Source organism: Mus pahari, chromosome 5 (genome assembly GCF_900095145.1).
Source record: "Mus pahari chromosome 5, PAHARI_EIJ_v1.1, whole genome shotgun sequence".
Taxonomy (NCBI): Eukaryota; Metazoa; Chordata; class Mammalia; order Rodentia; family Muridae; genus Mus; species Mus pahari.
In genome coordinates, this window is record NC_034594.1 from 163,980,932 (window position 1) to 163,991,589 (window position 10,658).

Genomic DNA, 10,658 nt, shown 5'->3' on the forward strand with positions numbered 1-10,658 from the left:
AAAAAAAAAGATTAAAAAAAAAAAAAAAAAGAATCTCTGCTTTAAAGCAGGAAGTAGTACTACACAGCTATAGTCCCAGCTACCGGGATGGCTGAGGCAGAGTGATGGTGGCTTGGGCAACATCAGGAGATCTGGTCTCTCTCTCTCTCTCTCTCTCTCTCTCTCTCTCTCTCTCTCTCTCTCTCTCTCTGTCTCTCTCTGTCTCTCTCTGTCTCTCTCTCTCTTTGGTTGGGGTGTGGTGTGTGAAAGAAGATAGATTGACACCAATCTCTGGCCTTCACATAGGTAGATGCTACAGTATACACAGACACAGACAGACGCACACATACATTTTTCTACATACCTGTTCAACATTGTAGCCATGTTTCTCTTTTGCAATGGCGATATATTCATCCACTGTAATGGAAGAATGTTATGTCATTACTTTCAGAAACTTCAGATTTCTCAGATTTAGGCTTTCTTTCTTTTTCTTTCTACTTCTTTTTTTTTTTAATATAGTAAAATAGTTTACTATTCTGAGTAAAAAAAATAGCCAATATGATCCATGAACTGTTACTAAAGGAGACTTATAATCTGTGGCTTTTCACCTAGCTTAAAATTTCATTTAACCTGTTAACCCTATGAACATATATGAGAATAATTATTGGTAAATTAAGTAACATTACTGTAGTTATTTTTGTATGTTGACAATCACCCATGTGGAAGTAGACACTGAAACCTAATTACACTGTAAAATACTGAGATAATCCTTGGCTATTGATTACGGTCTTTACTTGAGATACTTGGCTGTGTAACACACCTCTCTTATGTTTATAAATTCTGCAGGCTGCATGGAAGACCGGCATGCTGAGCATGCGCCGATGTTCTTCCGGCCTTTCTGCTTCTTTATGGAGCTTAGGCATCTTGTTTTCACTCATCTCCCACATGTAACTCTACCATCGCAGTAATTCAGATAAGCAGCTTTAATAGCCATGTGCCTGCCAGCTACTTCAAGGCCTCATTACCAAGCAGTCTGTTACTTTCAGGATTCACTTTTATGTGCTGTCCATAGTCATGTCTTTATCCTTTAAAAATTATTTATTATACATGTGTATATGTAGTTATTCCTTTAAACATATTTCTGAGAAAGAGAAATCTTAAGAATTCTGATCCTGGAATATCTACTATGTACATGGACTTGCTTTTCTGTTCATTACTCACACTTTTAACTTTGGTGGAGTAATTTGAGCTTTTGTTCCTTAGTTTGCTGCTCTAAATTCATGATAAAACAATACAGTCTCTCATGGTTAAATGAATTAACACACGGAAAATGCTCAGGAGTATAGAAAATCCAAGTGTTATATTTACTTAGAATCCATTTACATATACTACAGACCTAAAAAGATGCTGGTGAAATATAACAAACAGACATTACAGACCTTTAGATAGCAAATTTAGGAATCCCCATTGAACAGAAGTGGTCTCAGCTCTGGCTGGGCACTAGAACCATGACAGAAGCTTTAAGGTATACAGGCATTGTCTCTAAGATCTGGGTCAGATTAGACACCAATACTTTGAAAAGTTCCCTACGAGACTCTAACAGAGCATAACCAGGGTTGATCACTGCCTCAGACCAACTTTGGACAGCCCATGTGGACACCACACTAATGATGGACGGCCCCATGGACACCATCCTAACGGGCATGCTACCTTTTGCATTTTGTTTTTCACTTTGTTAAAAATGCACCATTGTACCAAACATCAAAATTCCACAATGCTCTGATGCTAGTCTTATGATTGACAAACCTCTGTACATAATAATAATGAGCAAGCCTGGGAAAGTCACGTCTTTCAGGCTCTAGGTACCTATTTGTTACTGAATGCCTCCAGGGCACAGGACCCCTAGCTTGTCAGCCGGTGAAGCTTCACCTAGCACACTAAAGCCTTTACATTAGGAAGATTACGAGGTACGCAAACACATATCACTTTCCAGGTTTTAGCTCTTTAATTGTATCGATTGGCCTGATTAGACTCTATGCACAGAATAGATAGGACATGGCTATTTTTCTCAAGACTAAATAAATCACAACAAGACATAAGTTCATAAGATCCTAGGAAATACTGTTTAAAAAAAAAAAAACCCTTATTTTATGTATGCTAGAATGACTGTTCAGTGTAGCTGCTGTTGTTATTTAATAAATTTGATAGCTGAATGGAGGGGTGGGGGTCTTAGTGTTGTTACCTGTATGTTTCCTATATCTGATGTGCCGCAAAGGATTCGGGTCCGCTACATCACACTGAAGTCTAAAGCCACACCATGATTCAAGAAGTGCATGGTCAAGGATCCAGAAGGTCTCCGTCCAGAAATGGAGAGCACCAGATGGCCTGACGGCTGCTGAAGTCAGCTCTCTCACCTTTCCTCTTTAAAATGGGAATGAGAGTGGGCTCTCTGGAGTCTGGCGGCATTTCTCTTACTGCTCCATAGACTGAGGAAAAGCCTGTGCAGATGTCTACATAGTAACTCCCTCCCCTGCTTGAAGATTTAAGCACCAAAGCCATCAGATCCTAGGTTTTTGCATTCTTCATGAGCCTGACACAAACTGAAATGATCAATTTCACTATCTTTCAAAAGGAAAAACATTCTAATACAGTGAAGACTTCCATTAAAAAAAAAAAAAAAAAAAGGAAACAAAGGTAATTCAGTTCTTAAGCGAACCTAAAAGACTAAAAGACAAATGTAAATTACATTTTGAACAGGCCAATTTCTTACTGATGTTAACATTAGATCTCAGAAAAAAAACTTACATTTGGCATCTGGGATACTGTGATAAGGAGACCACACAAGCATGCCTCCATTGTCTTTATCTGTGTACTTGGTAGCACCTGAGGAAAAATTAATTATTTTGAATAGGATAGCCTTTTACTTATATTCCAACTAAACATAAGCAACATTTTGTTTTAGTACAATACCTGCAAAGAACACACAGGAAAACAGATTTCATAAAAGACTTATGTAAAATGAGGGAAACATTGTAGCAAATGCTCTGCTGCCACTGGAAAAACTTCCTGAAGCACACACTCCTGTCACCTGACAAGTGACAGTCTCATCTGACCTCTGACCTCCTGTGTGCTACTTAGCGATCACCATTCAAAACTGACCCTACAGAACACTTACACGGTGTTGTGTACACGGGTCACAACTGCCAGCATCTCCCTTCATGGCCTGTATTTTATCTTATTCCTAAGTCTGCCAGCTTTCCTTTCAAAGGCATAAAAGTTAACACAATTTCTTGTTCATATGATCTGGTTAAATCTGGAAGAACGCTGTCCTTTCCTGTGTATTTCTCATGTTATAATCTATAAAGTCCATAACATTATGTTTCACTACTATAAACTGAAATGGCCTGGATGGAGGAAAGCCCATACAGTGAGGCCAGGACCACTACACACCTCTAGACACCTCATTATACAGGATACTTTTCTGGCTTTTACCCAATCCTTAGCTACAAGTTAGTTAAAATTAGCAACATATTAAGTATTGCTGCCATGCTTTAAAACAGCTGATTTTTACCAGGTAGATGTTACTTACCACTAGCAGTCAGAATTTCAAATTAGTCACAAAAAATATTAGTAGAAATCTGAGGTTAATCTGTGATTATTTTAAGGTATTTGGAGTAGAGAACATTCCTTACTACAATTTCCACACAGAGAAGTTACTTATGAGTCAATAATTTAACATTATTCATACTTAACTTTTGGAGAAGCATCAAATATTACATTTAAATGTTTAGTAAGTATTTTTAGTTGGAAGAATCATACTAATTCCACATATCAGGAGGATATGTGACATACTCGGGAGCAGAGGGTGTGGCAGAAAGAGCTAAAGTTTGAAGCAGGCTTGTGCAGTAAGAGTTTAGTGAAAATCTTTCAACCAAGCAAGCAACAAAATTCCAAACAAACCAAAAAACAAAACATTTTCAGTATTAAGACATTTAATTTTTAGTCATGGGCCTGTCAGGTAACAAAACAAAACAAAACACCTTATAAACACAAAAGTCAAGTTATTCAACAGAAGTGAAATGAATTCTATCTAAGCTGGTCAGAAAAACCAATGTTTCAAGTGAATATCTTAACTTCAACTATTTATCAAGGAACAGATTCTTTTTACTCAATAAAATGTGACAGTAAAATTATTAAAATCTTTCTTAATAAAATATGACACAGCAAATAAAAGCTTCATTACGTCTTACAATTTAATAGTACTCCATGACAAAGAAATGTACTTTCTTGCTCCTCATTCTTTAAGAACATTTTTCATGTTAGTATATGTTGTGTACATGTATGAGTCCCAGGGGTAGAACCCACACTTGTTGGCAATCTCCTGTCTCCACTGAGCCATCCTTTCAGCCCATGGACGTCATTCTGGAATCAGGTCTTCTGTCTCATTACACATCTCCTCTTAAATAGGCATTGTTTTTTCTCCATTTAAATTACCAGATATGATTCTGCCCCAAATTTTCAATATTGTAATTAAGGATCTAATATGAGACAGAAACCAGTGTCAAAGTTGAGGACATTAACTATTCTTCTAATGTGGGATGGTAAAGGTATTTATCTAAGTGGTCTTAAAACAGAGAATGCTCAATTAGGCATTTCACAACGTTCTTTTCCTAATTTTCCAACCTTTTCAATTATACATCAACTAGGCCGAAGAAATAAATGTTTACAGGAAAGAGTTACTTTAGGGTACTGAGTTAAGAGTATAGTTTCAGACTCCCAGTCACAGCAAGTGTGCCACCTTGAAGACAGCCTCTTGTGCCTCAGTTTCCTTCATCTATAATAATAGAGATGGTATAACTACTTTAGTGCTTTTCAAAAATGAAGCCGATAAGTTGATAATGTAAACAGACAGGGCAATCAACCACTAAGATACAAGATGGGAGGAATAAGGTAGGATTCAAGTACAAAAACTGCAACCTATAACTTTTAAAGACTCCCTTTGAGACGTTAAAAACCAGGACTTTGTGAACAAATATACTAAGAATTTAGATCCTGAGACTAAGATGCTCTAACCACTTAAAAACTATTTATAAACTAGGTCCTATATTATATTATTGGTATAGTATCTTCAAATAGGGGGTAAAGGCTTTCCTTGTGACATAGAAGTATGAATAAATTGTCTGTAGTATATGCATGTATGTGTACATGCGTGTGCCTGTAATGTGGATACACAAATCATGTGTTGGTCTCGGATCACACAGGACATCTTTTCCTACTTGTCCTACCCCTGTAGTTTCATTTTATTTATTTTTTGAGACATGGTCTCTTCATGTAGCCCTAGGTGTCCTAGAAGTATCACTATGTACACCGAGTTGGCTTCAAACTAACAAGAGACCTTCCTGCCTCTGCAGGTATCAAACACAAGCACCACCACACCTGACTCTTAAGAAAAAAGAAAAAGAAAAAACTAAAACAAAACAAAAAACAGGATCTCACACTGAACCTAGAACTCACTGCTTTAACCAGGCTGGCTGGCCAATGACAAGTTGTTTTCATCTTCCCCAAAATTGGTATGCACTACCATACCTGGCTTTTCTGGGATTAACACTTTGTCTACTGAGCTCTCTCCAGCCTTATAAGTTTTAAGGGACTCAATTTTCAGCCTTCTAAGTTTTCTTTCTCAATATAGTCTGCCTGAAAACTCATCTGAGATCTTAGCTACACTGTGGCGTCTCCAGTATTTAAGGTTTTACCTCATATGATCAACTGGAAAATACTAAATGTTCAAACCCAGAAATAAAGGATGTAAGTTTAAACTGCACACCAATCGGAGCAGCATCATAAACTTTCATACTGCTCCACACAGCCCTGCCTAGGAGCCTGTGTCACTGAGGAAGAGGACTACGCACAGACATTCTAGTTGTTATCCCTAATAGTAAATGTCTTCTCATATTATACACACAAGTTTCTTATTTTACAGAGAACAGTTTCTAAAAATTTAAAATTTCCAGAGTTTCAAGCTTCTTTCAAAAGCTCTCCCCTATTGAGCAGACCACAACTACTACAGTTCTAATCAATAATGCACTAAACTCAGTCTGGAGACTTAACTCAGGAGTTTATGTTCGCTATGATATGCGTTAAGCTGGACTTATGAAAAGTAGAGAGGAACACATTGTGTGTCTGTCTCAGGGTGTATGTGCCCCGGTGAAGGCCAGAGGAAGACATCAAGAGGACATCTCTGTCTTCCTCTGTCTCTTTGTCCCTCATTGCCTTGAGACAGAGTTTCTCACTGGACTGGCTGACCAGGGAGTCCCTGGGATCTGTCTCTCTCGCTCTTCCAAGGCTGGGGTTACAGGCATGTGCAGCAATGTTTGGGTTTTATGTATGTTGGTGATTCAGACTCAGTTTCCTTGACATTGTAGCAAGTGCTCTTATCCACTGATCTATCTCCCCAGGTGCTTTTAAGTATACAAATATATTATAGAAGATTTTGTGGGGAATGTGTGCAAAAAGGAGTTCGAAAACAACAACAAAAAAAATCCATGGATATCACATTAATGTTTATATATAAATAGATAAATTTAAAATAAAGAATTTATTCAAAACATTAATATTTTAATATACCAAAGATTACATTCTTTATCACTTATTTAACTAAGCAACACATCAGAAATGTCAGCTTTAAAATATGTCACTTTTTGTCTCTTCAAACGTCTTTTATAGGTCTGCAAATCAATGATTCACACATATTTCCACTTAACCCTATGATGTTCTAACAATATCTCCCTTTTATGAACAGGAAAACAGTCTGAAGAAGTCGGATAGTTCATCTCAGGTAACTAAATGTACCAGAGAAACTTGAAGGCTTATGGTCACCAATCATAGCTACTCCTCAGGGGTCAGCACAGTTAGGCAGCAAATACAAGAACTCCTTAACAACCGGTTTACAATTGACAACCACCAGAACTAGTTAACATCTGATTTACAAGAGAAAGATAGCAATTAGAAATCCAGTTAGTAAATCATAAAGACATCAGCATGGCCACTTAAGGTAAACAGTCCCTAAGCCAGAAACCCATTTACAACTGAAGATGACAATCAGAAATCCAGTTAGTAAATCCTAAGGATACAAGCATGGCCACATAAGGTAAATGTCCAAGCTTCCAGAACTCCAACAAAACCCTCCACTTTACCAGCTTGTTAATGGTTAGCCATTTGTCCTGGGTTTCTGAGACCTAACAGTAAGTCATCAAGTGCCTTACATCTAATACTATAGTGAATAATTTCCATACAAATAGTGCTTTATTAGAGATGAGGTGGGTAGGGGGTGCACATCTTTAACCCTAGCACTCAGGAGGTAGAGGCAAGTGGGTCAGAGTTCAAGGGTCAGGCTTGACAGCCTGACCTACGACAGCCCCAGGACAGGCAAGGTTATGTAGAAGGACCTTGTCTCGAAAACAAACAGAAAGGGGGAGGCGGTTATGAAGGAGAAAAGGAGAGCTTATTATTTCTCAATTTGTATTACTAGCTAATTTCCCTTTTCTTCTATTATCTTTTCCCAAGTAATGCTTAAATTTTCATCTAATTATACTAGCTCAACATGAAATAAAACCTTCAAAAAATAGCACAACACTTAGAATAAAACAGCAGCAACAAGAAGCACTGTGCTTCCTTTAGTGATTCACATGAATGGCAAATGCTTTTAACTGTATCCGTGGATGACACTGCTGAACAGAAGTAAGTGCATTTAAGGAATTCGAGGTTTATCCCTATTTTATTGATTACAGTCAAGAGTAAATAAATCGGAAATTCTAATTCAAAACTAATAATACTTATTGGGGTTTTGTTACCTCTCACAAACATTCTAGGTAGCTGGAACAAGCAAAACTGATAAAAAAAAAAATCAGGTTGGTAATCCAAACAATGTCACCTAAGACCACCTAAATACATTAACTATTTTTCCTAGTTTAAAATTGTTGTATGAACTGTATTTTAAAATGACAAATGCTAAACCACATACAAGCCCCTAACCAACTGCACATAGCTAGGAGACAAATATTGACTGAGATCTACCTAATGGGGCAAAAAGATAGGTGTGCTTATAACATAATTCGGCTGCTGAGTTCCATCAGGAAATGACTTCACCAATATTAAAAAAAAAAAATGAGTAGCAACGAGAGCTCCAAATCGTTCTTCATAATTATGAAATTTAATCTTTACTGAGTAACTGCCATATGCCTAGTCATTTAATCCTGGCAAGAATTCCATGCAATGGCTTTTTACAGCTAGGAAAATTTAAGCTCAGAAAAGGCCAGTGACTTGCTCAGAAGACAAAAACAAGAGAGCTGGGAATTAAATTCAGCCTATCCTTCACTGAACACGTCTTCTTTCCGATGTCAAACTAGCCCTGAAGCATAACCATAATGTGAAGGAACCCACCCACTAGCTAGCTATGCCAACAAGAAGCCCACCAGGGCTCACACCAATAGTCTTCTAACAAAATATCCCAACAGCTGTGTCATTTTGAAGGTAACCCCCAAATCTGATGAGCACTCTGGTATCACGTACTGAAGGAAGGTGTCCTAATTATGCTTGTAATTGTTACCATTCTCCTTCCAGAGAGGGGATCCTACCTACTTGGTAAGTATCATTGTCCCAATGGGGAGAAGGATGGAAGCCCCCTAGCATACCTAAACAGGCATGACTGTTTTCCTTGTGAAATTACAAGTGAGCCCTCTGTAATGCCAACTACAACTCCAGCGTCGGACTCGGGCAGTGCGGTTAAGAAAGAGCTCTAGACAAAAACTGACTGCAGGAAAAGTGGGAGGGCAGTTCAGGCAGGGAAGGGCAGAGCCCACCCAGTGGCGAGTCTGGCTGGGTTAGAGCAGCCGAGCACTCCAGGCCCGGAGGCTCCAGCAAGGGCGCCTCCATATGCGGAACTCTCGCCCAATCCCTGAGCAGCCTGACATCCCGTGACAGCCGGGGAGCCTGTTTGGAGAAAAGTAGAGAGGGAGCCCGCAAGCTGCGCTGGCGGAGGGCGCTGGAACCTGGCTGTTCCGGAGAAAATGTCTCCTTGGCAGCTGCTGCCGCTGTCCTGTGGTCTGGCTTCCCCGGGCCGGGTCGGCACGCGGGGGGAGGGGGCGGTGTCGGGCACGGGCGTTTCCCCGCCCAGGTCCACACCGCCTCGGCAGAAAGAAAAACCAGGATCCGTGTGCGCCGGGGTCGCAGGGCTCGCCCTTGGCTCGGGCTGATGACAGCAGGCGGTTGCCAAGCGTGGCCCTGCGGAGCCTGGCCGAGCCCCGGGTTCCCAGGGCGGGTCGGTGTGGCATCTGACCTGGGGTAGGTTCACGCACACACAGATCGCACGCCCTTTCCTGCAGCCCTCAGTTTTGCAGCCCCCACGCCCCGGGCCTCGGACCCGCGACCTCGGTGCAAGTGCCGCGGGAGGGAACCATGTTCACCTTGCCATGCACACATCTACCCCCACGCCCTGTGTCACTGCCCAGCCGAGCTTGCCAGCCTCCCCGCCCGCGATGCCCTGCCCTGCCCTGCCCTGCCCTGCCCGGACCTCTCCCGGTGCTCCCCACACTCGCACCCAGTAACTCCCTCCCATTCCGACGCCGGCCACCCCAGAGCAAGTCTGGGGGAAAAAAAGAGAGAGACGGGGTTTTCCTGTGAGCAAATATATCTACCTGGATCGAATTCAGGGATCCGAGCTTGGTATTCAGCTCCGACTCTCATCCCAACATCTGCAAAGCAATGCCAAGATATATGGTAAAATGGTAATAAATAAGGAGAGGAGCGGGGCAAGGCAGAGGCTCTCCAGCCGCGGGAGCGCGGGCGAGGCCGTGGCCGGGTGGGGGCGGGGAGGCGCGGGTCGCGGGCTGCGGCGGCACCGGGAGTTCCGGCGGCCGCGGCTCGGCTCCGAGGGGAGGAGGGCGCGGGGAGGGGGCCGGGCGGGCGGGGCGGGGAGAGCGGCGAGGTACCCCCGTGCTCGTCGTCGCTGCTGCAGCCGCTCTCGGGCTCCGAGAAGTGCAGCCCGCCGTTGGCCGAGGAGCCGCCGCCGCCGCCGCCCGCCGGGCTCTTGGCGCCGCCGTTGGCCGATCGGCTCTTCCCCAGTAACTCGGGCCCTTTCTCCATCATGCCGGGCATGGTAGAGGAGGGGGAGAGGTGGCGTCAGGGAAGGGGGAGACGGCTGGCGGGCGCGGGCGGGAGCGCGGAGGAGGAGGAGGTGTTAATATGGAGCCGCCATCACCGCCCCGGTCGGGCCGTAGCGCAGTCGCCCCACACCGGCCCGCCCCGGCCCCGCCTCCCTCCCCTCCCCCGCCGCCGCCGCCCCGCGCCGCGCCACCCGGCCGAGCGCCCCTCGTGGCCGCGCGCTCCTCCCTGGGCGGCCGCGATCACTCCGCCCTCGGGAGGTCCAGCCGCGGGGCGGAGAGACCAGAGGGCCGGGACCCCGCGCGTCTCCGGCCGGCCGGTTCTCGGGCGCTCGAGGGCCGAGGCGGCGTGGAGGGCCGGGAGGCGGCATGGAGAGCGGGGAGGCGGACTCGGGCCCCGTCTCAGCTGAAGGAATTTGACCTGCTGGGGCGGGGCCGCGGGGCCGCGGGGCAGGAGCTGCTCCGGTGACGGGGGCCGGGGATGGCGGCCTCGGGAGCTGCTCCGGTGAGGAGCGGCGGGGT

General features: G+C 43.6%; 1 protein-coding gene across 6 annotated transcripts in view; it reads right to left on the minus strand.

Annotated features, from left to right (window-relative positions):
* Nucleotides 1–10,270, minus strand: part of Rcor3 (REST corepressor 3) — a 39,106-nt gene extending 28,836 nt beyond the window's left edge. For 3 of the 6 annotated variants that reach the window (XM_021197810.2, XM_029538509.1, XM_021197809.2), the window contains exons 1-4: nt 9,966–10,258; nt 9,672–9,728; nt 2,785–2,862; nt 344–396 (exon numbers count right to left, since the gene is read on the minus strand). In XM_021197810.2, coding sequence (XP_021053469.1) covers nt 344–396; nt 2,785–2,862; nt 9,672–9,728; nt 9,966–10,131 — 354 coding nt within the window. In that variant the 5' untranslated portion in view covers nt 10,132–10,258. Of the gene's footprint in view, nt 1–343; nt 397–2,221; nt 2,399–2,784; nt 2,863–9,671; nt 9,729–9,965 lie in introns of those variants that run through there. The other 3 variants (XM_021197808.2, XM_021197811.2, XM_029538511.1) reach the window with 2 other exon arrangements.
* Between the last annotated feature and the right edge of the window lie 388 nt (nt 10,271–10,658).